Genomic DNA, 25,022 nt, shown 5'->3' with positions numbered 1-25,022 from the left:
AGCAGCACATCCCCACACCTCTGCACCCATGACGCTGCATCCCCACATCCCTGTCACCCACATTCTGTGCCAGCCACTGGGCAGGGAGGGATGTCCCCCCCAATCCCTGCATCGGGACAACCTTTCCTCTTGGAAGAGTGCGCTGGCTTTTACCTCCCTCTCGCATTTTCTGGAGTGGCTTTCAAGGAGCCCATCTGCCCCAGGAGTTTCCCTGATTTTTTTTTTAGCTGGGAAACCACAGGGCTGTTCCCTCTTCTCGCTGGAGTAGGACAGCAGGAGACAGGGCCCATGCCGAGGGCCAGCACCCAGCACGTGGGGTGGTGCCGAGCGGAGGTACGGGGCCTGCACAAGAGCTGTGGACAGATGTACCAGAATGAGGTATGCATTTTTAAACGTGGTTTTTAATGTTTTTCAGAACACCCTAGGTATGAAAAAAAGGCAAGCGAGGTTTCTTGGGTGGTTTAAAATCTTAGGAGCAGGCGAAGTTTTCAGATGTGTTTCCTGTTTGTTTTGGAAATCTGTGGAAACACTCGCCCGCAGAACAGCAGCGGGGAGCAGGGCCCTGCAGCACGGAGGGTAAGCCACGCCGGGTCACCAGTTAACTTTCACACAGCCCCCAGGGAGCCAGAGCACACTCCCTGTGTGACCCTTGAGTAGGGGACCCTTACCCACACCCTCCCCAGCACCCACTCCTCTGGCACCACTCTGAGCACCCCCGGGAGCACAGACCCTCCCCTGCTCCCCCCTAGTGACGCCATTCCCCGCCCGTGCTCAGCCCCAGGGGTGGATTTCTCTTTTAACAGAGCACTGGGCCAGTCCAAAGGTTGAACTCTCACAGAAGACACTCCAAAATTAAGCTGGTTCCTCTAACAGCAGCTTCAAAGAACAGCGTTAGCTTGTTAGCGGCGACAGGATGCGAGCAGACGCACGCCCTGCAGCTTCCTGCAGTGGTGGCACCCAGCACCCAGCTGCCACTTGCCTGTCCCCCACCAGCGCGCTGCCAGTGCCCTCCAGCGCCTGCTGGGGTGGGCCAGCAGCCCGGGGAGGAGGGACTGGCACAGATTGTGAAATGAAACTCCGACACGGCCGCAGCTTGCGGGCAGACGCGCTGCCCCCCGCTTGTATACACAGACTGATCCGCAGTTCTTACACAAAGACCAAGGCAACGTTTCCCACTAATTCTGTAAAATATTAGGCAAAACTATGAATCTTCTAAAGAAAAAGTGCAGCCCTTACAGTACCAAACAGCAGGATTTCCTCTCCTGAGAGAAGCTGCTGGGTTCTCTGCAGCTGAGCAGTCCTCTCCACTCCCACACTTCCACCGCAGTCGTGACAGGCCACAGGCTGCCAAAACACCCCCGTCCCAGTCGTGTAACGCTACGAGAGTGGCCGTACACACAGGAGCAGTGACACGTTGTGCGTAAGTTGTGCGTATCTTACAGCTTCGTTTAGTAGTGCGCAGGATCCTACCGACAGCTAGAGTAATTGCACTGCAAATTTAAGTGGAATGAGAACAAGCTTCACAGTCAGTTTAGGCGTTGTTTGCTTTCTTCTCCGACTCGTTTTTGTTTGGATCCTGCTTCAACTTGTAATCAGCCAAGGCAGCCTTGATGGCGTCTTCAGCCAGCACTACAAACAAAACAAGTATTTCAGCCACAACAAGAAGTCGTTCAGAACAAAAGATACCGTGTTTTTATATATATTTGTTTTTTATATCGTGTTTTTACACGAGCAGCCAGCAGTGACCACCACCGCAGGCAGCACCCGCTGGCATCTCAGAAGTAGAAAGCCACAATCTGAACACTTATTCTCAGCTACAAAGTCCAAAAGATGAAAGAGAGCTGAAAACTCTTAAAATAACTCCCAAATCTGCACATAAGCAAAGTTTCTCTCATGGGCCAACTCCTTGGGCAGAAGCTTTATTTGGAAAACCACCTTCAGAAGCATCTGTGCTATCCCCAGAAGTCGCCCTCTCAAATAGAAGCTTGTGTTTGAACGTTCCCCGTTCAGTCCTTTACTTACTGGAGCAGTGCAGTTTGACTGGCGGGAGGCAGAGCTCTTTTGCAATGTCAGTGTTCTTGATCTGCAACGCTTCATCAACCTGAAACACAATTAGTGCGTAGTCACTGGCCACGGGAGGTACGACATGGGCTAAAGAGGCAGTTTGCTAAGAGTGCTGGAATGCTCCAGAGCCAACAGAATCCACAGGGCATTAAGGAATGTCTCAGACTGAGCAGTGGAGGAATGAACTGAAGCACACCAGTGTTATAGACCAAGTGCCACTGGGGGGGTTGTTCTGTGCTTACCTTTTAACATCATATAGAAATTAATTTCTTTTCTGACAGAAAAAGAGTACAAATAATCTAAAGACACTCCAAAACCAACCTTTCTTTCAGAACCCGTGATCAGCATGTTTTTGCTTTCTGCATAAGACACAAAGTACCTCCCTGCAAACTAAGGGAGAGTCTTGGAAAAGGTAACTACTGCTCTGGAAGTCAGAGCACTAACAGGGCTGACAGGCGCTGCCTTCTAAGCTACTGTACTGCGATTCCCAGGCCACTGTTTCCTACGCGGTCCCAACACGAACACAAGCAGGTCTGAAGCTTTGAAGGCTTTCTGTGGCGTCACCTCCGACCCTGGTGGGACTCTTACCGTTTTCCCTTTGACCCACTCTGTCGCCAGCGAACTCGAGGCGATCGCCGACCCGCAGCCAAAGGTTTTGAAACGGGCGTCGATGATCCTCCCGTTCTCGTCCACTTCCACCTGCCAGAGCGTTGGTGACACCTCAGCAGCTGGCTCGGCCCCACCATGCACCCCAGAGCCACCCTCCCAGGCCCAGGCAGGGCCCTGGCTCCCACCGTGCCCCCGGGAGCGGGACAGGGCCCGGGCCCCAGGGGACACCTCAGGGTGTGGTGTGAGGGAAGGCCGCACTGCACCCCTGAGGGGAAGGGAGCGGGTTTGGGCCTCGCAGCCGCCCCAGGTGACCCCCTCCCCCGGTGCCAACGCGTCCCCAAGGTCACCTGCAGCTTCATGACGTCGCCGCAGGCCGGGGCGCCCACCAGGCCGGTGCCCACGTTCTTGGCGTTGCGGTCGAGGGAGCCGACGTTGCGCGGGTTCTCGTAGTGATCCACCACCTGCCAGGGCACCGCGTCACCAAGAGCCACCGCCTGTCCCCCCCCTCTCCGCCTCCCCGCAGCCCCTCGCCCCTCACCTTCTTGTGGTAGCCCAGCCGGGCCGCCGCCCCCCCGCCGCCGGGCCGCAGCAGCGCCGCCCCCGCCGCCCTCAGCGCCGCCATCTTGAGTCCCGCTGGAGGCGACAGCCCCCGCCGCCCTTTTATAACCTCGGGCGGGGCGGCCCCGCCCACGCCCCCCTTGGCCCCGCCCCCGCGCTGCCGCAGGTCGGGCGCCGCCGGCCGCCCGCGTTTTACCCCGAGCGCGGCGGGGGGCGCGGGGCAAAGGGGGCGAGCGCTGGAGCCGCCTGCGGAAAAAGCCTCGCGTTGTCGCTAAAACGAGCAATAAACGCTGTTTCCGATCGCGACGCTGTTTTTATCGCGACACCCGGCGCATGTGCGGGCCGCGGCGGCCACACTCAATATGGCGGGCGGGCGGCGCCGCGCACTCCCAGGACCTCTTCGGAAGGACCCTGATGGCCAGGACCCGAGGTGCCCGCGGCGCTGCCTGCGCCTCAGCCGAGAAGACGAGGGGCTCGGGCCCGGCGGCGCTCACCGCAGCGCGGCCCCGGTGCGCAGCCGAGCGCAGGGTTCTGTGGGCGGCGGGTCGCCGCTTTCCTCGCAGCGCTCGCCCTGCGGCAGTGCGCGGCGGCGGGACAGGCGCCGCGGCGACAGCCCCGGCAGACGGCGGAGCGCGGCTGGCTGCGAAGGGAGCTGCATAAGATGGCGGCGGCGGGAGCCGAGGCGGCTGCGGTGGCGGCGGAGGAGGAGGAGAAGCGGTTGCCGGAGGGGGACCCCGAATCGGGGGGCGACTCAGAGGACGAGGGCGACTCGGACTCGTCTGGTGACGGCGAAGATGAGGAGAAGGAGAATGAGGCCGAGATCCAGCGGCTGGAGGAGCAGGTGGGGCCCGCCTGGGCCGGCGGCGGCGTGGGGAGGGGGCGGTGGGGCAGCACCGCGGCCTCCGCCCGGCCTGGGCTCCTGGAAGCGGTGTCGGAGGCCGGGCAGGGCCCTGCGCTGGTGGCCTGCCCGCGTTGCTATGAGAGACGCGTCGGCCCCGGGCGGCCCCAGGAGCGGCCCTGGGGTCTGGGGAAGGCTCGTCCCGAGAACCGAGGCGGCTCCGGGGGGCCTTGGAGTGGGGCGAGGCCCAGCCTTGGTGGGGGGCTGCCTTTTCGTGACCGCCCGCTGCGGCGGTTTTGGAAAATAATCCGTGACTGCTCGTGCAGTTTGATGCTGGGAACTGTCAAGATGTGAATGTTGGGAGTCTGAAGTGGAAACTAAGCGTTTAGGGGTTTTTATGAGAGGGCAGTTGGAGAGGTGAGCCCTAGTGCTCATTGAAAAAAACTTAGCTAACTGTTTGGGGTTTTTTTATTGCCTTCGAAGAAATTAAAACACCTTTGGTTCTGTTAAAAAAGGAATTGTTCATTTCGCACTCTTGGGTCTGTTTCTGCAGCTGGTAGCTGCTGTGCACCTGGAGCTGGCATTTGCACTGCTGAGCAGTAACCTTTAGAGCTTAGAGCCATGAGCTAAGCTCTAAGCTTAACTTTAAAGCTCTGTTGAACTTGGAAGTGTTTTTTATAAATGTCTGATTGTGACCTTAAAGCATCTTGCAAACAGTGGTGAGGTTTGGTGCAACTCTGTGCAGGAAGGTAGGTGTTGTGTGAACACATGATGAGATTTGTATACCCCAAAAGACAGTATGAGGTTCTGTGTTGCTACATGTTTTCTGATTTCTTCATGTCTGTCACTCAACAGTGCTTTTAAAAAAAATTATTTTTTTTTTTTAAAGCTTTCCATCAATGCTTTTGACTATAACTGTCACTTGGATCTGATAAAGCTGCTGCGCCAGGAGGGAGAGCTGGTCAAGCTCAGAAGAGCTCGTCAGAAGATGAGCGAACTCTTTCCACTTACCGAAGGTACAGAGCACCTTCTGCTCGTGTTGCAGCTGATGCAGCTTAAGAATCGTCTGTGTAAAATGCTGCTGTTTCAGTAGTGAAATAATGTGTTTGTGCCAGGCTTCAACAAGATTGTTCCAATCCAGAGAAACCTAAAAGAACAGATTTGGGACTTTTTTAAACTCTGAATGCCACTGGTGTTAATGGCCAGCATCGAGCTTGGCCTCTGGCAGGCGCAGGGTAGCGAGACTGTTGCAGGAATTGGAGTTCTTGCCACTTGAAACAGCACTGTCTTGCCCTGTCCTCTGCCAGAGGCTGCTGCGATGGAGTGGAACTGGTGGTGGTGGTGGGGGGTGTTTGTGTGCCCAGCTACCCCAGTCTCTGGTCTGTCTGTTAGCTGGGGGAGTTGCTGCTAGGGTGCAACCTGCTGTAGCCCAGGGACAGGCGTATGTTTGCTTGTGCTGCCTTTGCTGTAGGGCTGGTAACATAGTGCTGCCATCCCACAGCTGTGAAACGGCTCCAGTCACTTAGTGAATGTGACTCAAAGCCCAGCCAAACTCCTGCCAAAAGTTAAATTTTGCAGGCAAGCAGCAAAAAATCCCATGTTGGTGGAAGTTGCAGGCAGCCCTTGAAGTGGGTGTTTCTTTTTTTTTATTCATAACACAGAGGCAATGTAAATATTGCAGAGGCTGTTCTGCCAGCGTGCCTTTAGCCTTGGCAGGGGAAGGTTTCCTTCTGTGCATGTGGAAACTTGCAGCCTCTAAAGCCGTTTACTGTTTCTTGTAAAAGTGTGAGGAAAGGTGTACCTCTGGATGCCTCTGGATACTGGTGCATACTGATCCCTTGCCCACGGTGCTGGTAAATTGCTGCTTGCAACTTCTGCTCTCTTTAAATACAAGTGTTGCTGTTTGGTACTAATTTGAAAAGGTCGCTACCAAACTTTCCTTTTAAATTAATTGTGAGTAGTTGTGGAGGGTAAAATTGATCTCTTATCCCCCTTGGCTCTCTCCTTATTTTTAAATCTGTTACTGAAAACTCTCATTAAAAATTCTGTGAGTGGATGTAGCTTGTTCTTTCTGAATGTTGGTGATGTATTCTAAACTTCTTCCTTTCAGAAATTTGGCTGGACTGGTTGAAGGATGAGATAAAAATGGCTTCTGAAAGCTCTGAGCGAGAGAAAGTTTATGACCTGTTTGAGAGAGCTGTGAAAGACTACATCTGTAAGTTGCTAACAAAGGCTGTAAAAATGTATTGTGTTACATTCAGATTAAGACAGGTTAAGAACACAGTTACTGTCTGTGAGACAGCCTTCTTGAAACCTTGTGAAGTCGGTAACCCTGGCCATGCTGCAGTACCAGGCTCTGATTATCCTCGTTAAAAGTGAGGGCAGTATGTGGTGTCTTCTCTTTCCATTTCTCAGGAGCTGCCTGCAGCTGTAGCTTGAAACTTTTAGCTTAAAGTCCTGAGTAACTGCATGCTGTTTGGGTGTTGTGGTGAGGTGCTGAGAACGTGAAGCCTGAAGAAGCAGAGAGGGCTCGGAAGCAGTGAGGCAAATCCCTTACAGCAAATGTCACATTACAGCACCAGTGTAGCTGGCCTCACAGAGTGCTGGTGATCGTTCAGGAAGAAGGAACAGGGAGATGAAGGACTGCAAGGGAGTATCTTCTGGATGTGCTGGGTGGTTTGCACTTGGGGTTTGGAAAGACTTCTGGAGCCTGAGATGTGTGATTTAACATCCACTGGTTGGATAGTCTCTGCTGGGGGTCCCTGAACCTTCTTTGTTCAGGTGCTGTTATTGGTGGGAGAGGTGCCAGGCAGCAAATGCTGTTCCAGCATGTCCTCCTCCTTCATGGCAGTTGCTGAACAGGCAAGTATAGGTGTCTGGAAAGAGAAGAACCTGCTTTAATCAGAGTTCTGTAGGAGTGCAACGGCTTTGTGGTCCCAGCTCTGCGTGTGTGCTCAAGAATAAGTCAAGTTGCTGTTAGGGGGGTCTTGATGCATCTCTGATGGAGCTTGTGTTCCAGAGGTGGCATACAGGAGTCTGTCTGTGTCAGTAACGACTGCAAGAGCGACTTCTTTCAGAAGACAATTGTAGCAGCTGGTACTGAATCATGAGCATAAAATAAAATATTTTAATTTTTCTTTACTACATGGGATGGTAAAGAAAATTGTCACGTGTTGGTCTCTTTGTGGGTGTTTGGGAAGCAGAGATGCCTTTTTTTTGAGGGAGTGAAGTCATCTGTTTCTCATAATTTTGTTTAGGTCCTGAAATTTGGTTGGAATATGCCCAGTATTCGATCGGTGGCATTGGTCAGGAAGGAGGGATTGAGAAAGTTCGCTCGATATTCGAGAGAGCGTTGACAGCAGTTGGACTGCACGTGACAAAGGGAACAGCTTTGTGGGAAGCGTACCGTGAGTTTGAGAACGCCATCCTGGAAACGGCACAGGTAAGGCCAGTCTCCTGGGCTCTTGTAAGAAACAAGCCCTGGTGTTCTTCCTGAAGTCACCTTGTGCTGCCCCCTCCTCAGTCCCTTCTGAGGAAAGAGGCTGTAATGTCACATGGTTGTTTCTTTTCAGCTGTGGAAACTGACCCTTTGGTCTGGGAAAACCATTTTGTGTATTTAGTTGGTATAGGAATGGATTTGTGTTTAAATAAGATCATAAAATCTCATATCCAGAGGCAAAGTTTCACTCTGCTGCTTTAGCTTGAACTGACAAGAATAGTTTTAAATTGATTTGCTTCATTATGAAACAGTGTTCTTGCCAGCGAGTATTTTTGTACAGTCAGTCATGTTTGTATTTCTAGACTGTTTTCTACTTCAGATTTTAACTCATTATTCCACCCTTTTTGTGACTTTTGGATGATAGTATATTATCCCTGGGACACACTGTTTGACATCTGCAGAAGATACCTTTATAAGATGAACAGAATGTGAATATTTCTATTTTTTTTTTTGTCATTTACTACATAAGATATGGATGTTAAAAGATGTCCCTGCCCATGGGGGTGGGGTTGGAACTAGATGGTCTTTAAATGTCCCTTCCAACCCAAACCATTCTATGAAATGCTCTAACAAAGGAGTAATGGGAGAACACCCTTTCATTCACAAACAGAAAGAAAGCTGGAAGTTTTAAATTATCTGTGCACACACCAGGGTTTTACTGAAGAACTGTTTGGCAGCCCAGTGCGTTTGTGAAACGGCATGATCACATATGGCTTGTTTTTTTCCAGGTTATCATTTCCCTGTGCAGGTGTCAGCTTTCGGTGAGGAATGCTTTTCACATTCATCCAACTTCTGATTCTAGCAATTTCCAAGTTTTAGCTTTCACAGCAGTGAAATGCACGTTGCCTGTGTCTGTCCTTCAAGGATCATGTAGTCATTTGGAGCCCAGACCCTCAACCCATAAACAATACCCCATCACGTTCATCAGCTCAGGCTTTAACTGATTAAATTTCAATCCTTTTGTTTGCAGCCAGCTCCTGGCAGCGTTCCATCCCCTGAGCAGCAGCAGATGCTCTGCAGCCAGATTGAGAAGATCCACACGCTGTTCAGGCGCCAGCTGGGGATCCCGCTGTTAGGTAAGAGCCGGTGGGCTTGGAGAGGTGGCGTGGGCAAGCTGTGTTACAGCGATCCAGGCGTTAGTCATGATCATTCTTTTGGTAGAGCCACACAAACTGCAGCTGTAATACTTGTGTGTTCTTTAATCGATGACATTTGCCTGTCTTTAGGGCCTCTTGAATGATGCACAGATCCCTTTTGTTCAGAAATACTCATTGAAATTTGGTTTATCTGTTTCTTCAGTACATAATTTGAGGCTATTTAAATTACAAGTGCTGAGCACAAAACCTGACCATTAGGAACTAGGAATTCAGCTGTGATGGTCCCTACCTAAGAACCTTGGTTGGTAGGGAGCAGCACAGGCTGACAGCTGGATTGTTAGAAAGTTGCCGTGTCTAGTTCACACTTTAAAACTCCATGACTCCCTTTTCGTGCTGCTTTGCTTGTCAGAGAAAGTTAAGCACAGTTCTTTGACTTCTTCATTTGCATATTGAAAGAATTTGGGTTCTTCTCTTTTCTTTAAAGCCTTGGGAAAATTTTGCCACTTTGGCTTTCTAAATCCAAATCAGCTTTAGTATAACTTGCCCTGAGTTTGTGTTGTAGTGCACTGTATAAGATGAAGTGTCTGAACCCTTTAAACAGGCAGTAGTGTGACAGTTAAGATCAAAATCTATGTTGGAATCAAACATAGGTTAAAATCTAATTATTTAGTCCAATAAGTGCATTATTGATGGGGTTTCACGTCTGTTTTAATAGATATGGAGGCTTCATATGCTGAATATGAGGAATGGTCAGAAGATCCGATACCAGAAACAATAATAAAGAATTACAAAAAAGCTCTGCAGCAGCTGGAGAAGTGTAAACCATACGAAGAGGCACTGGTAATGCTGTTACTTACATCTTCCTTTAAGAGTTAATTGCTTTGGGGTGGTTTTTTTCCCACCAAATTTTATTTTTCTAGTCAGAGATAAACCAGCTGCATATTGGTAGGTGACTCTTTCAGCTCTGAGCAATGTGAGACAAGAAGCCTCACAACTGGGTATACTGGAAATTATTGCATCTCTTGGCTGTGTCAGGCCACCCTAAGGTGCACATGAGTGCTCTGGCTGTTTCCTCCAGCATTGACAAGAGGAATAAAAAGTAGGGATCTGAATGGCTTCAGAACCAGGGTGGTATTTGGAGATAAGTGAAAATCAAAAGCTGTTGGTGTTTAGAGGCCAAGCTCTTGTGTGAATTTTGCACAAGACCTACTCTGAGTAACAATTGAACTGTTTGAATTGTGCTTTGTTCAGAAGATTTCAATTTCTTGTGTCTCTGATTTACAGCTGGGTGCTGAACCACCAAAGCTAGCAGAATATCAAGCTTACATTGATTTTGAAATGAAAGGAGGGGATCCAGCTCGCATTCAGTTGATCTATGAGAGGGCTTTGGCTGAGAACTGCCTTGTACCAGATCTTTGGGCACGCTACAATCAGTATTTGGTAAGGAAAAAAAACAGATGTTTGTGGCTTTATTTTCCTGTTTTGTTTTTTTTATTTTATTTTTTTTAATCTTTAGTGGCTGATAGACCAGTAAGTTCTGCCTCAGTCCTGTCCCTTAGTCTCTAAATTCTTCAGAAAATGATTTTCACCTCACCTTTTGGTTTCTTCCTGTTCTCAGTGGTGTGTTTATTATTTATCAAGTGAGCATTTCCTCACTTTTTGCTCCAGTTACATGTTTTCTCTGCAGAATTAAACTGGGTGTGGGCATTGAGGCTTGCACTATCTGGCAAAGAGTTGGCTGGGTGTAACCAGCTGTGCTGTAAGCCCTGGCACTGCCTCTGGTACCTGGTCATCCAGAGGCATTGCTTCTGAAGATGTCCCTCCTTTTCTTCTAGCTTTTGTAGGCAAAGCAGTTCAGTGCTGTCTTGAATCACTGGGGGGCCTGCCTGCCCTTAGGGAGACACAGATAAATTAATGACAGTGCTTGTTTGGGGGCTGCCAGTGCTCTCCTGAATATTTAACAGCGGAGAACAAAGAACTAACTTACCAACAAGCCAAAGCAAACCCAGATGTTCAATCTACATTTACATGTGGGCTAGTTACTGCACTTTGAAAATCAGATTGAACTTGAGAGGCAGGGTTTTCATGTGGGCAGAAGGTGATCTTGTATCCTTTCCTCCCCTCTTCTAAGCATACAGTTGGGAATTTACTCATTGTCTTTATTATATTTATCTCATTGGCAGAAAGTACCTAACTGGCTTGGTTAGAAGCAGACAGTGAGGTATTGCAGGCTGAACATGGCATGGAGTTCATGTTTGTGTTGCTCCTGAGCATATCCTTTTTGTTTTGAAGGTGTTGGCTTTTTGTGACTGTAGCATTTAAAATACCCATCTTGTCTTAGCTTTTCAAATATAAAATGAAAGTACTGTTTTAAGGGCGTTGGCTCTTTATAAGCTGGTGTTTGTTTTGGATAGGCTCTCTGGCTAATAGGGACTTAAAACTTTGTGTATGATTATTTCAGGACCGGCAGCTGAAAGTGAAAGAATTGGTGTTGTCTGCTCATGACCGCGCTGTCAGGAACTGTCCCTGGACGGTTGGGCTCTGGATTCGATACCTTTTGGCGATGGAGAGGCATAGAGTTGATCACAGCATTATTTCTGGTAAAGAAAAACCATCTCAGCAGGACTTCCTTACAGTACAGAACTGCTTTCTGTACTCTGAATACTGTGGGACAAACGGTGACCTGTAGGACGCTGTAGGATTTGTTTTCATCCTGCTGCAAGTCTTAAAGCTGATGAGATGTGCAGCAGCTCGCTTCTAGGGCAAAGCTGCTTTGTTGGGCAGCTTCAGTTCTGAGCGAGCAGTTTACTTCCACTTTGCATGAGCATTACTGAATTAAACTGGCTTTTATATTCACTTCCTAAACCAATTTAGTGTAGGATTTCTTGTATTTTCCTGCCTTCCTAGAAATGTGAGGTGTATATTCTTTGTGCTATACACTGCAGCTTGCTAATTTGTCACTATCTGAAAAGTAAATATGTGGGTGTGTTTTCCCCATTTCTTTCAGAAATGTTTGAAAAAGCTCTGAATGCAGGTTTTATTCAGGCAACGGACTATGTAGAAATCTGGCAGGCGTATCTTGATTACCTAAGAAGAAGGGTGGATTTTACACAAGGTATATAATATATATGTGTGAATAAATATTTAAACTGTTTTCTATGTACCTCTCTGAAGCAGTGGTATTACTTTTTTTAAAAATCTAACAGTAGTTTCACGTCTTTGACAAAAGTTACTTTCTGGCCAGTTAGTGTCTATAAAATATATGAACTTGGTTGGTTTAAAGCAGCTCCTTGCTGACAGAATAGACTGTGCTGTTGCAAAAATGCCCTGGCTTATTTTAGGTACTTTATGGTTTTCTGTTATCCATGTAATGAGTTTTACTGAAGTAATAAATTTTGGCTATTTTTTTTTCTTCATTCCCCCCACCCCCCAATAAAATAATTGTGGGTGTTAGGGAAGAGGTTTTAGTGGATGGGAGATGAAAATGAAGTTATTATTTTAAGGCAATTATTTCTTTTTTTCTAAAGACTCGAGTAAAGAACTAGAAGAGCTGCGGTCTGCGTTTGCACGTGCTGTGGAGTACTTGAAACAAGAAGTAGAAGAGCGTAAGTTAATTCATCCAGTATATTGTTTTATCTCGTTCAAAATAATTTTTATAAGACTAGTTCTCCACACGATGTTTAATCTGCCTTCAAGTGTCTTGAACACTTTAAGAAAGCTCCAGATAAACATTTCATCTGCAATGTAGAACTTGTTTAATAAACACTTTATTTCCAAGAGCCATTCACAAACAGCACTTATTTTTATTCGCAGGATTCAGTGAAAGCGGAGATCCATCCTGCACCATCATGCAGAACTGGGCAAGAGTTGAGGTGATGTTTCTCTCTGCTGTATTTAAATTGCTAGACTAGAGGAAGTTCATTGTTCTGACATTCCAGCCACAGAGTGCAATCCTCCTGTACTTTGGCATTTTGTCTGGGTAACTTCAGTGAGTAAATCTCTCTTCTTCCACTCCTGTGTCTGAACTGGTAAAGCACATAGTGTAGCTTCAGGCTTGAAGCACGACATCCCAGGAAGGAAACAGCATTCTCTTTGAGAAAATTGTCAGGACTGTTGGGGTGTTCATACTGCTGTGACTGCAGCGTGGTACAGATGTGTGAGTGACTTGGTTAGCAGGCTAGCCACAGTGGCTTGGAACTCAACACAAAGTCTGTAAACTGCCTTGAATCCTGCCTCGTTTAGTGCTGCCTCCACTAACTAGTTTCAAACAATGTAGGCCTGAATCTGAATTAATTACTTTCACTTTCTGTTCACTCAGTGGAGGGAGAAAGCAGGCACTTCCAGCTGTGATTCAGCTGGTGCTAAAGCAGTTCTAGTAAGTCAGCTGCCTAGTGTACCTGTGTGCCTCTGCAGTTAAATCAGGTGAATCTTCTTTGGGTGTCATAATCCATTGCCCCTCTTCCCCAGCTCCCCCAGTTGAAGAGGCTTAGGGCAGTGACAGAGATGAAGCATTTCTCTTGGACTGAGAACTGGTTTTGTGTTTAAGGGCTCTATTAGGTACATTCATGAATAGTGACAAAAGGAAAAAATCAGAAACAACTATCTAACGTTTTTATAATGACCAAAATGAAATGTGTGTGGGAGCCAGAAACCAAGATTGATGTAACAGATGGGCAGGGAAGCATTATTCAGTAGCAGGATTGCACTCGGTGTTCACTTTGATCACTCTGAAGAGCAGATGTCTCTTCCTGGGTTTGTGTGGATGATCTGTGGTGGTTTCCTGTTGCAGGGAGGGAGGCAGGGGGGTAAGAGTGTTAAACAAATAATCCTAAATTATAGTGAGTGCTTTGGATGCTGTGTTTCAGGCCCGCTTATGTAACAACATGCAGAAAGCCAGAGAACTCTGGGACAACATCATGACCAAAGGGAATGCCAAGTATGCTAACATGTGGCTGGAGTATTATAACCTAGAAAGGTACGAGCTTGGCTGGTGGGAAGGGTTAATTAACTTCTTAGTTTCCTCATCTGTGTGAGACAAGACTTAGATGCTTAGCATGGGTATGTTTCATATGGGTTAAGACGTTTGCACAGAGTGTAGTCAACCATTGTGTCGTGTAATCTTGCTGTGGAGGGCTGGCTCCTTACTGCCGTGGTTTCCCTACTGCAGAGCTCATGGTGACACTCAGCACTGCAGGAAGGCCTTGCACCGAGCTGTGCAGTGCACAAGTGACTACCCAGAGCACGTCTGTGAGGTGCTGCTCACGCTGGAGAGAATAGAAGGTAACTAACTGCACGTCGTCTCAGTTTACCCAGTCTAGTCAGTGTACAATGAGACAGAGTGAATTTTGATCTAGTGTTTTGTGCTCTGGTGAAGGCTCATGTTCTTTTCACTACTGTAGTATACACAAGCAGCTCTTTCTTCTGTTTTCTCCTTTTCTGGCCTAACTTGGAGCCTGCTGAAATTGCTGGGTTTTTCCATGCCTTCTTGAAGCGTTGTATTATAAATGAGAGGTTTCTGCTTTGCTTGGTTTTTGTTTCCTTTTTCTTTGAAGGCTACTTGTTATATTTAGAATTTTCATGTGTCGTGGTTAATATTAAGAGCAAGTCCCATGAACTCATTGACTCTTATTTTTCCAGAATTGTATTTTCAAATGATGGGAAGGCTAAATACAAGGCTTTTTTTTATCCTTTAGGAACATTGGAAGACTGGGATGCAGCAGTTCAAAAAACAGAGAACAGATTAGCTCGAGTTAATGAACAAAGAGCAAAGGTCAGAACTTTCTGTGAACTACCTAAGCAGTTTATAGGAAATACCTCATTAAGGTCATGCTTGTCTGAATGTCAGATTTCTAAAGTTGGTTCCCATAGATAAGCCTGAGTTGTCTTAATGCCTCAGAACTATTGATTTTACTCTAAAACTGTGGTTAATGTCTTTTGATGCTGTTTTATCTTTCACCTTGTGACCCTTGGATGGATACAAGAGTAGCATGCACTCAGGAAGGCTATAAGCACAAACAATTGACATGTGCTTTAAATGATGATCCCATTAGTGCTGTGTTTTGTGGAGCTTAGGAGAAAACCCTCCAGGTTCAGTACTCTAGAAAATAGCATGTAAGAATGCTCTGCAGTCACTAGAAAAAAAAAATCTTCCATATTTGTAGGCTGCTGAGAAAGAAGCTGCTCTGGCAAAGCAAGAGGAGGAGAAAGCTGAACAGCGAAAGCAGGCTCGGGCAGAGAAGAAAGCTTCCAAAAAGGCTAAAAAAGCCAGGATTGGAGACAAACGTAAAGCAGATGATGATGATGAGGGTGAATGGGGACAAGAAGAAGAAGGTAAAAAAAAAAATATACTAAAACTTCAGACCTCTGGCAGCAAGGTTATTGGTTGCCTCCCTTCAGGTAGAGGCAGATGAGGAAGTGTCATCACTGGTGTCTTCAGAGCTGCCGTCTGTTCAGCGTCTCTTTCTCCTAGGAGATCTTTGTGGTAGTGAAATGAAAGCAACACTAAGTGTTTTTTGATCAACAGAAGTATATGCTTATAAGAACTTCTATGGGGCTTTTTTTAGGTTTTTCATATTTCAAAGAAATAGTGATTTTATTTCTCTTTTTTTTTTTTTAAAAAAAAAAGTAATTTTCCTGACTCATGAAATGACCCTGAGGCATGTGGCTAAATGGGGTTGTTCAGTATTGTAGCAATCTCTTGGAAGGTGGTAGCAGAAGGTTTTAATAGATTGCTGCCCCTGGGAGTTTTGGGAGCTTTTACATTTTTGTGTTTTGCACTTTGAGGGGGAGGAAATCCCATTAGACAAAGGGAAAGAGCATGAATGCGTAGTTGTAGCTGACAGAAAAAGGGAAAAAATATCCCTGTTGCTTTCATCTAAATACTTGCTGTCTTGATCAAATAATCTGTTCTTACTCATTCCTAAAAACCTGAAGCAGATTTTTATTTTGTGTCTTTAAGACCTGTCGTTGTGCTTGTGGTTTCACGTGCCATTTCCCAGCTCCATGGTGGTGATGGAGGACAGCTGAATTTCAGTGGGGAATGAAATGGTGTTATTTTTTTCTAGTAAGGCTTTCAATTTCATTAATCAGCAGAGCAGCCCAGCAAGAGGCATAAGGGAGATGGTGATGGCGTACTTCCTGAAGAAGACATGGAGGTAGAAATGGGGCTGTTTGGAAGAAGTGGGCCTGAAAAGCCAGATCGCCCAGCGAACCAAAAGGAAAAGGCGTCCACCAGTCGAAAAGATATCCCCAAAGTTTTACACGACAGCAGTAAAGATAAGGTCACTGTCTTTGTCAGCAACCTTTCCTACAACATGGCAGATCCTGAAGTGAAACTGAAAGAGCTCTTTGAGAGCTGTGGGGAGGTAGCAGAAATCCGTCCAGTATTCAGCAACAAGGGGACTTTCCGGGGCTACTGCTACGTAGAATTCAAGGAAGAAAAATCTGCTCTCCAAGCTCTGGACTTGGATCGTAAAGTTGTGGAGGGAAGACCGATGTTTGTTTCTCCATGTGTTGACAAGAACAAGAATCCAGAATTTAAGGTAAACTTTTATTTATCTGGGAGTTCTTACATCTTGTGTTACTTTGCCATAAACCAGGATTGATGTTAAGATTTCTGCAAATCATAAGCTCATCTGGGCAGCTTGTTAATGGTGTGAGGTACCAGATTCCTACGTGAGCATCTCAATCTGTGAAGTACTTCTCTGGTTGAGTCATACAGCTGGGGACATTCATTACACAACCCACTACTCATGACCTGAAGGTATTTTTGTATCACACAGATACGAAGTACTCTAATAATTAGCTTTTGGAGGTGTAGTAGATCGCAATCCTTGGAGCCTCTGACTGGTTTGGTATCTAACAGCCTTTTCATTTCTTCAGGTGTTCAGGTATAGCACTACACTGGAGAAACACAAGCTGTTTATATCTGGTTTGCCATTTTCCTGCACTAAGGAAGAGCTGGAAGATGTGTGTAAAGCACATGGGAATGTGAAAGACATTCGGCTGGTCACCAACCGAGCTGGAAAACCCAAGGTAGGCATCCTGAATGCACTCCTCATTTTAAGAAATCCTTCAAAAAGAAGCTTTTCATGAGGTTTGGAGACAAAAAGGAAGCTTTTGTATTTTAAAAGTTGCCCATGTGGCTTTGCATTAAAACTTGTAGAAATGCTTGGATTTATACAGCCCAGTGTGCCTTTGTGCCAACAAATAAGTAGGAGGGGAAGAGGAATTTTTCCAAAATACTTGTTAAATTGCACAAGAAGAATGTGTGATATAAAAGGGATGGAGGGGAAGACATTTACAGCACTTTCAGTATAGTAAAAATAGGCATTAGTAAGTCAAAATAAGAATAAATAAATTTTATTCTTATAAATAATTATAATTATATTTGTTTTTTAAAGCAACTGACTAGATAAGGTTCATCTGGTATAACCAATTCCCCTCCTCCCTTTCCTCAGTTCCTGAGGCTATTGTTCGTAACTCCTGCTGCAAGAATAGATTTGCCAGTGAAATGAGCCACCTCTCTCTGACAGGGCTCATTATTTCCACCCTGGAATAAATGACTCCTTGTTAAATAAGAGACTCTAACCCAGCTGCTGCTCTGCCAAAATTCTACCTGATACCTCATCCACGTCTGCATGTTGGGCACTTCTGACAGGTGCCATCCTGGTGATGGTGTGCATGTCTTTTTGAAGTGTTATTTTCTAGCTCTGGGCAATACCTCCAGTACAGTTCCTGTTGCATGTGTACCTTGTGCTCTCCATGTGTACCCCAAGTCTTGCAGGCCATGTTCTTAGCTTAGTTTGAGCTGGGATTCTGTCTAAACCACAAATAAATGTACTTTGAATGTTATATAAAATCTGGCGTGTGTGAAACACAAATATTTTTGGATATTCCATGTATTTTTGGATATTCCAAAAATACAGCTTAAGGGTTTGAATGTCAGTTAGAGTTTGTGCAGTTTGTGTGGATCTTTCTGCTCTAGCTCCATAGATTGATTTATCTTTTCTTCCACTGAATCCAAATCTGTCCAGTACCAGATTCAGTCTGGATATATGTATAATATACATTTAGAAGCGAAGACTTGCCACTGATGCAGTACTTCATTATATTGACTTTACTGAGATCTTGGTTTTCTTCTTTTTTTTAATACCTCTTCCACAAATTAGGGCATTGTGAATGAGAATCAAGAAATGTAGGTTGTAGATAAGAATTTTTTTAGCTAAGGAATCCTGGGGCTCTTAGCCATGTTTTGGTCTGCTTTCTGTATGGTTTTCTTTACAGTTGGCCAGATTATTAGCAAAAGCTGACTAATGTAGTCACCTCTTTTCCTTATTTAGGGCCTGGCCTATGTGGAGTATGAAAATGAAGCTCAGGCCTCGCAGGCTGTGCTGAAGATGGACGGCCTGACAGTGAAGGAGCACGTCATCAAGGTGGCCATCAGCAACCCGCCTCTCCGCAAGCTGCCGGACAAGCCCGAGGCAGGCAGAGCCTCGCAGTTTGCAGTGCCACGGCAGGTTTATGGAGCGTAAGTACTGGGGAGGGAGAGTGCTTGGCAACAAAAAAAAGGAAACACTGGGATTCTTTGTGGAAAGGTGTCCCTGCTCGTGGCAGGGGGTTGGAACTAGATGATCTTTAAGGTCCCTTCCAACCCAAACCATTCTATGATTTTTTTTTATATGCTACAATGTGGGAATCTCATCTAGAATATGAGAGAACCTTTAAAACGTGCTGAACCATAAAAAATTGAGCTGCTGGATTGATGAGGAAAAGCAGATTTTTCTTCTTTCCATTACCAACAGAAACAGGTCTGTCGTGACTGAGAGTATCGGGTGTTGGACGTCCCGGCGGCTCTGGTGTTAGCACCTGAGCACTAATGACTGCCATGTCTTGTGTTCTGGGGAACCAGCCACAGTTGGGAGCGTTAAGGTGGCTCTTCCATCTTTTAGGCATTGACTTGTGTTGTCCGTGCCCCGTAGATAAACAGAGCTTCAGTTTCTGGGGACTGTTGGGCAGTTGTTTTCTGCCAGCACTTAGGTATGCCGTTTCAAAGGGCACCCATTGGAAGCTTTGCACTGCTTAATACTGAAACAAATGACAGGAATAATATTTAAACGAGCGTTCTTCATAGTGAACAAAGTCCTTTTTTGTTTCCCCCAGCTAAAACAGTGTGTTCAAAGAGCACTGGGGTGTTTTTAAATGTCACTTTTCCTTCTCCAGGCGAGGGAAGGGAAGGACACAGCTTTCCATGATGCCTCGGGCGTTACAGCGCCAGAGTAATCCTGTGGCTAAGGCTGAGAATGGGATGGTCCAGAACTCACCAGCAACTTCATCCAACCCCCCCGAGGAGCCTAAACAGATGTCCAACGCCGATTTTGCCAAGATGCTACTGAAAAAGTGAGCAAAAAGTCTGCAATCAGCGGGTCTGGTAAAATGTGAAATGCCTTTATGGAAGCCATGTTGTGTCCTTATGCTAGCAGGGAGAGAACGCCAGTCACAATCATGTGTAAACACTGCTCTGGACTGCTGCACTCATGGAGATCAGTGTGGGAGGTACAAATGCAGGTTTTTCCTCTGTTTCTAAGAGCAAAGAGTTATACTATGTTCTGGTACAATGGTGTTATATGATTCCTCATATTGAGGGTAAGGAGGGGGGAAATACTTCCTGTCCAGGTTGGATGCCATGTCAAGTTTTATGAATATTTTGCAAATATTTCCCTTTCGTTAAGGAATGAGATGCAATGTGAAAGCCTAGTGAGTGATAACCTCGTCAGGCTCCACTGGTCAGCTCAGATTGTGATTGCAGTCATTCTCTCTGACGACGAACCCGTTGTACACCCAGACACACACACGCAGGGACATTCATCTCCTTCCATTCAGAGTGAAATGGCAGATGCTAGTAACTTCACCACAATGGCCTATTTTAGTATTGGGAGAGTTTCTATACGTTTGTGTGTATATGTATATACACAAATACATATATATGTATTCAGTTAACGTTCTGTTCCAGTTGACCTGTTTTTTATATTGTGTATTTGTAAAAGACATTCAAATTATTATTTTTCAGTGGTAGGAGGTAATAGTTAGATCTGGTAACTTTTGTTTCCCGTTAAAGCTGGACATGCTGTTGCTAAGGACCATTTTTTTTTTTTTGGTTGTTTTTGCTAGCTAGCTCATACGTCTTTTGCAGGTGGTTTCTGTATGGTTTTGTACAAATGTGAAGTGCAAGCTGACGTTTCTTGGTTTATTAAACTCAAGTTCTCAAAGGTTTTCTATAAATATTGTTGCTTTTGTTTAAATGTGGGTGTTGGAATTGCACTTATCCTATGGCAGCTGGGTAATACTGATGTACCTCACCTCTCAGGTGCACTGAGATAATAGTGTCACTCACCTACCTTTAAGTAGCTCATTCCATCTCGTATGAATATCCTGGAACCACTTCAGTGATCTCAGACTTTAAAATAATGATGTGGTACGTGATCTTGGATAGAAATATTACTGCTTGGCAACTAAAACTGCTGCTAACTCTGGCAGTCAGCGGGGGCTGAACGGGAGGGGGGACCCCAGTGCCAAGTTCACTTGTACAACACGAGCACTGCTGCAAATAAACACTGTTTTCAGTGCTGAGTTGACTTGGCTTTACTTTGAAATGATGAGTCTGCTTCGTAGCTTTGAACCACGGGACAGTGGCCGTTGTGGTGACAGCGCAAGGGACTGAGTCCTGTTGGTGCTTGTTCACAGTGGGGTGTGCAGCCTCCTCTGGGCTGGCTGTCCAGTGTTGTCCTGATGCTGCAAGGGGATTGTGTCTCAAAATCAGCTTAGAAACATTCTCTAACCCTTTAATACCAGAGCCAGGATGCGTGCTGTGTAACTTGCTGTGCCACAGACTGAGCTGTGACCACTTCTTAGTTCACTGCAGCAGAAAAGCGTTTTGAGAACAGCCTATTCCAAACAAAGACTTTAATATTAAAATAGTTTATTAATCTGTTACTAAAATAACATTTTTTTTTTTCCTTGGAGCTCTAAAGTGCAGATTTTATTTATACTCACCTTGCACTACAAAAATAAGCACACTTTGTAAGGACAGAACAACCTTCCTCGTTTATTGTTTGCTTTCCCTGTCAGCAGTAACTCCCAGCCTTGTCCTCTTGCCTGCTTGTATAAAATGTGTCCTAACTAACTCGCAGGGAAGAAACTTAACACTGGCCTGGGTCAGTCTCAGAGCTTATGCTGTTTTGCCAAGGGTCTAAGCTTAACAGCACTCTAAACTGGACTGAATCGAAGTGTTCTGAACTGGGAGGTGTTGGGATCGATGATGCTGTTACGCAGCTGGCAGGCAGGGTGCAAGGAGCTGTTCTGGATTGGGCTGCAGCTGCTTTTACCTTAAAAGCAAAAATAAAGTATGCTGCTTCCAATTGCACAGCAGCTTCCAGGCACTGCGCTACCTGCCACTGCAGCACAAAGGCCTTGTGTGATTCTGGTCACATTTATCACGGTAATAACGTGACCTAGTAATTAATTGTGAAAAGATCTCTCGTGGAGATTGAAGAAACTCAAGTTTTTGGCAAACTTGCTATACATGTTCTTACCACCTTGGCACAGCTGCTGAAGGTTGTCTCATGGTTATGTATCATAACCTCTCCACACAGCTTTGCAGAAGCCAGCTCTGTTCAAACCCTGAACCGAAATGTGTAAGGACAGTTGCAGTTTCCCAGGGATCCCACGGGCTGAGGCGGGGTCCGAGGCACAGCTCGGAGCACTGGGCACTCCTTCTGTCTGAAGTGCAGCCAAAGCACCTCGCAGTTCAGGGACAGAAGTCAGAGAGCATTTCTCCTCTTGTTCCAGGCGCTTTATCTGTAATTTAAAACCAAATACTTTCCCCTCGTTGTACAAAACTCGCCCTAGGAAAGGCAACTGGAAGTAAACGTGCAAAGTGCTACTGCAGACAGAAATGGGAGGGGAGAGACCCCTCTGCTGCACAGTTCAGCCTCCTTCCTCCTCAGGACTGTCAAACGTGTACAACTGACAGGAAAGAGCCTGATTATCACAGCTGGGAGTGCTGTTACTGGGAGGGGTGTTTGGGGGGTTTTTTGAACAACAGGGAAGAGGTAACACAAAAGCAATAACTCAGTTAAGAGTTCGTCTTGCCTGGCAGCTCCTTGACAAGGCAAGACAATGCAGCTGACTGACTAGGGGAAGGGCTGTGACTGAAGCAGCTCCTCAAAGCTTAATTTTAAGGAGAAATAAAACTCTGCTTCAGCTTGTTGAGCCCCTCTGACACTTCTCCCCACATTCTTCCAGTGGCACAAGCAAGTTGTAGTGCACAGTCAACACCAACAGTTCACATTTCAGCTTGGCATAATGTATATAAATAAATTATATTAATTTAATCCGATGTAAGACACTTTAAATAAATGAAATGCTAAAGAGTGACACCTTCTGTCGAGTTATTTTGCAGCAGGAATACTGAGCAGCTTGGCGTTGTGTTCTCCCACGCGTTCGTTGGCTCCTGAGTGTCCACAACCCTCAAGTCTTGACGGGGATAGTCCGTTTGCATCCAGCAGTGCTGCCATCTGCTTCAGGTAAGCCCACGGAGTATTCTGTGGTGGCAATGAGCAACATGTCCAGGGTTGTCTCGGTACACTTGGCAATAAAGCGTATGAAAGGCCTCACGTCGCCCTCGTTGGCCACTTCCAAGACGTGGTAGTACTCGGCCCGTTGCTCCTTGCGGATCGTGATGGGCGGGTAGCCCGCCTGCATGAGGATGAGGTTCATCAGCAGGCGCGAGGTCCTGCCGTTGCCATCTACAAACGGGTGGATGTAAACCAACTTGTAGTGGGCTAACGCAGCAAATTCCACGGGGTGCAAGCTCATGGCATCTTCCGAGTTAATCCACTGCACAAACTCCTGCATCTGTTTCTCGACGTCCTGGGGATGGGGTGGGATGTGATGTCCTACAAACACCTGAGTAGCCCGGAACCGCCCTGCCTCCACGGGGTCGGCGTAGCCCAGCACTCTCCGGTGTATCTCCAAGATGTCAGTGATGGTCACGGAGCCGATGCGCGATACCAGCGTGGTGTTGACGTATTTCAGAGCTGCGTGCATGCCGATCACCTCGTTCTGCTCCACTAAGCTTTTTCCAGGAACAGCGTATCGGGTCTCAATGATGTGTCGTATTTCTGACAGCGTCAGGGTGTTCCCTTCAATAGCCACCGTGTGGTAGATGTGGTGGTAATAGGACTCCTCCATCACTCGGCGCAGGGCAGAATTGCCTTTGGGGATGGCCATCACTTTTTTAACCTTGCTGTCAATAATGCTAAAATACCTCTGATCTATCTCTTCAACTAACGGTAGCGTCCGGTCCCGATTGATCAAAGCCTTCTCGTTGCAGGGAGAAATGGTGAGTGCTTTGGAGTATAAATAGTCAGCTTGGAGAATGTCTTTTTCCTCTTCAGAAAAGATACCAAATTCATTCAGGGCGTCCACGTAGTCAGGGTCCATTTTGAGGGCGTACACAAAGAGCTTGTGGGCTTTCTCCCGCTTCCCTTGGCGCTTCATTTCGAGGGCCTGGTTCAGAGCTGCTTTGGCTTCTAACTTCACTTCTGAAATGCAAGAGTAACAGGTAACAGGGGAGTGAGTTTTACTGAAAACCTTTGGAGACAGTCACTTCACTGATAAAAAAATTAGACTGGCTTTATTTAAGAACCATTAACAGAGAACTTGTTCCAGCCTTTGCCGGGCTACAAGCGCCGAGGCTTATGCCACGTTTACAGGCTGAGTATGGGGCCACGGAGCTGTTCCTGGCAGGGTGAGGCTGGATCTGTGAGCAGCGTGGCTCAAGCTGGCCCCAGGCATGTGGCCACCCTGGCAAAACTCGCTTTGGCCACCGGGCTGCTTGTGTGGGAGGATAGAGTCCTAAATGCGTTCCCTTGGCAATAACACCAGTTCTGCTCGAGGCACAGCCCACAGCTGCTGACTGCACTTCTGTCTGGTTTATCACAGAACTATCAAACATCTTCCCAGCAATAACAGCTTAATGTGAACAAAGATACAGTGCTGGAATTGTAATGCTCCCTTTGAATGTTTGCCAAATTAATATCCTGGCCAATAAAGGGAACGACTGCAGCCTGGCGTTGCCAGAAAGGCTGTTCTATGACAGCCAGGATTTCAGGATTACTGCTGTATGTCCAGGTTAGTGTGTATTCAAACACCACTCCGTACTCCAGCTACCTTAACAGAACTTAGTAGTACCCAAAGCACGAGGAAAAACTTGAGCACGAGGAAAAACTTCCTTTCTGCTGCGCACAGCAATGGAATGCAGTCGGGCTGCTGCCAGCAGCCAGGCTGGTAATGGCATGTCTGACCTCTGGGTCATTAACAGCTGATGTTAATTTGCAGTTGGGCAGTGAGAGTTCATTACTATTATGGGGTATAAGAGATGATCAGGTGGGGGGGTAGATCTGCAGTTGCGGGTGGTTATTACACAGCAGCTCAGCTGTTGCCCTGCGCCCGCCCAGGGCCACTCTTACCTGGGGAGGCTTTGCCTTTCAGCACCAGCAGCTCCAGCCCGTTGGAGGTCACGCTCAGTCCCGTTTGTCCTGCATATCTGGTGACCCCCGAGGAGCCGGCGCCCAGTTTACTTTTCAGGAAGGAGAGTCCCTTGAGCACTGCACAGCACTGGTCTTCCACAGCAGCCAGTGGGAGCAGCAGCATGAGGAGCGAGCCCAGGAGGAGCACGAGCACGGCCGCCCACCTGACGCGGACCCACAGGTTTAGCCATTTCAGCTCGGGATCTGTCGCCATAGACACGAGATTCATCCTGCTTCCAGCGCAGACACGAGGTACATCTCTCCCACTGCTCCCACCTGGGAACAGAAGCAGCTTTAGCCAGAGCTCCGTGTCACGGGGCAGGCGTGGTGCTGGAGAGGGAACACCTGAGCGTATGTGTTTGTGTCACAGCTGTTAGGGGTTGTCCCCAGCACCCACCTTTCCCTGCCACCTCTCAGCACAGCAGCGCGCATGCAGCGCAGCACAAATCCTTATGGGATCTGCTATACGTTACTGTGACAGCAGCACCGGGAGGAGACACTGATGCCCGTGGGCACGGGGCTCTGCTCCGTCCCGTACGGCACAGCCGCCCTCCCCAGTTCCCTCTCCAGGCCTGTGCCCCCGCAGCCAGAGGCTCCAGGCTCCTGCGTGTCCCCCCGCTGTGGTAATCCCCCCCCAGGCCTCATATTCCCCCCTCCCCGGTTCCCCTTCAGCCGCCGCTCCCCCTCCAGCACCGTTCCCTCCCCCAGGCCTCGTCCCCCCGGCCCGGCCGCCCTCACCTCCAGCTCCTCCCTGTCCGGGGCCCCCG

The 25,022-nt window shown here is 47.2% G+C and overlaps 3 protein-coding genes across 4 annotated transcripts; 1 reads left to right on the top strand and 2 right to left on the bottom strand.

The window, feature by feature from the left end:
- Positions 1-381: 381 nt before the first annotated feature.
- On the bottom strand, positions 382-3,318 carry ISCU (iron-sulfur cluster assembly enzyme). The gene is made up of 5 exons (XM_068412622.1): positions 3,212-3,318; positions 3,021-3,134; positions 2,653-2,763; positions 2,023-2,101; positions 382-1,629 (listed from the first exon to the last, which is right to left on the bottom strand). Exons 1-5 carry the CDS (start codon positions 3,293-3,295, stop codon positions 1,532-1,534), a joined length of 486 nt encoding a protein of 161 aa, XP_068268723.1. The 5' UTR covers positions 3,296-3,318; the 3' UTR covers positions 382-1,531.
- A 557-nt stretch (positions 3,319-3,875) lies between these two features.
- Positions 3,876-20,447, top strand: SART3 (spliceosome associated factor 3, U4/U6 recycling protein). Of its 2 annotated transcripts, none has more exons than XM_068412603.1 (19): positions 3,876-4,072; positions 4,959-5,085; positions 6,180-6,284; positions 7,327-7,511; positions 8,539-8,644; positions 9,381-9,505; positions 9,950-10,105; positions 11,127-11,265; positions 11,673-11,780; positions 12,193-12,270; positions 12,479-12,537; positions 13,531-13,640; positions 13,833-13,945; positions 14,359-14,435; positions 14,827-14,995; positions 15,758-16,206; positions 16,547-16,699; positions 18,007-18,194; positions 18,887-20,447. In XM_068412603.1, exons 1-19 carry the CDS (start codon positions 3,893-3,895, stop codon positions 19,065-19,067), a joined length of 2,808 nt encoding a protein of 935 aa, XP_068268704.1. In that variant the 5' UTR covers positions 3,876-3,892; the 3' UTR covers positions 19,068-20,447. The 2 variants fall into 2 exon arrangements, with proteins under 2 accessions (XP_068268704.1, XP_068268703.1); XM_068412602.1 differs by having other exon boundaries at positions 15,755-16,206; positions 18,887-20,446.
- Positions 20,448-21,135: 688 nt separating this feature from the next.
- On the bottom strand, positions 21,136-25,022 carry FICD (FIC domain protein adenylyltransferase). Its single transcript, XM_068412604.1, has 3 exons — positions 24,994-25,022; positions 24,196-24,531; positions 21,136-23,268 (listed from the first exon to the last, which is right to left on the bottom strand). The coding sequence occupies exons 2-3, from the start codon at positions 24,482-24,484 to the stop codon at positions 22,193-22,195; spliced, it is 1,365 nt and encodes a 454-aa protein (XP_068268705.1). The 5' UTR covers positions 24,485-24,531; positions 24,994-25,022; the 3' UTR covers positions 21,136-22,192.

The sequence above is a fragment of the Nyctibius grandis genome, chromosome 14 (genome assembly GCF_013368605.1).
Source record: "Nyctibius grandis isolate bNycGra1 chromosome 14, bNycGra1.pri, whole genome shotgun sequence".
Taxonomy (NCBI): Eukaryota; Metazoa; Chordata; class Aves; order Nyctibiiformes; family Nyctibiidae; genus Nyctibius; species Nyctibius grandis.
The sequence above is the reverse complement of the archived record's forward strand: the minus strand, read 5'-3'. Positions and strand labels throughout refer to the sequence as shown.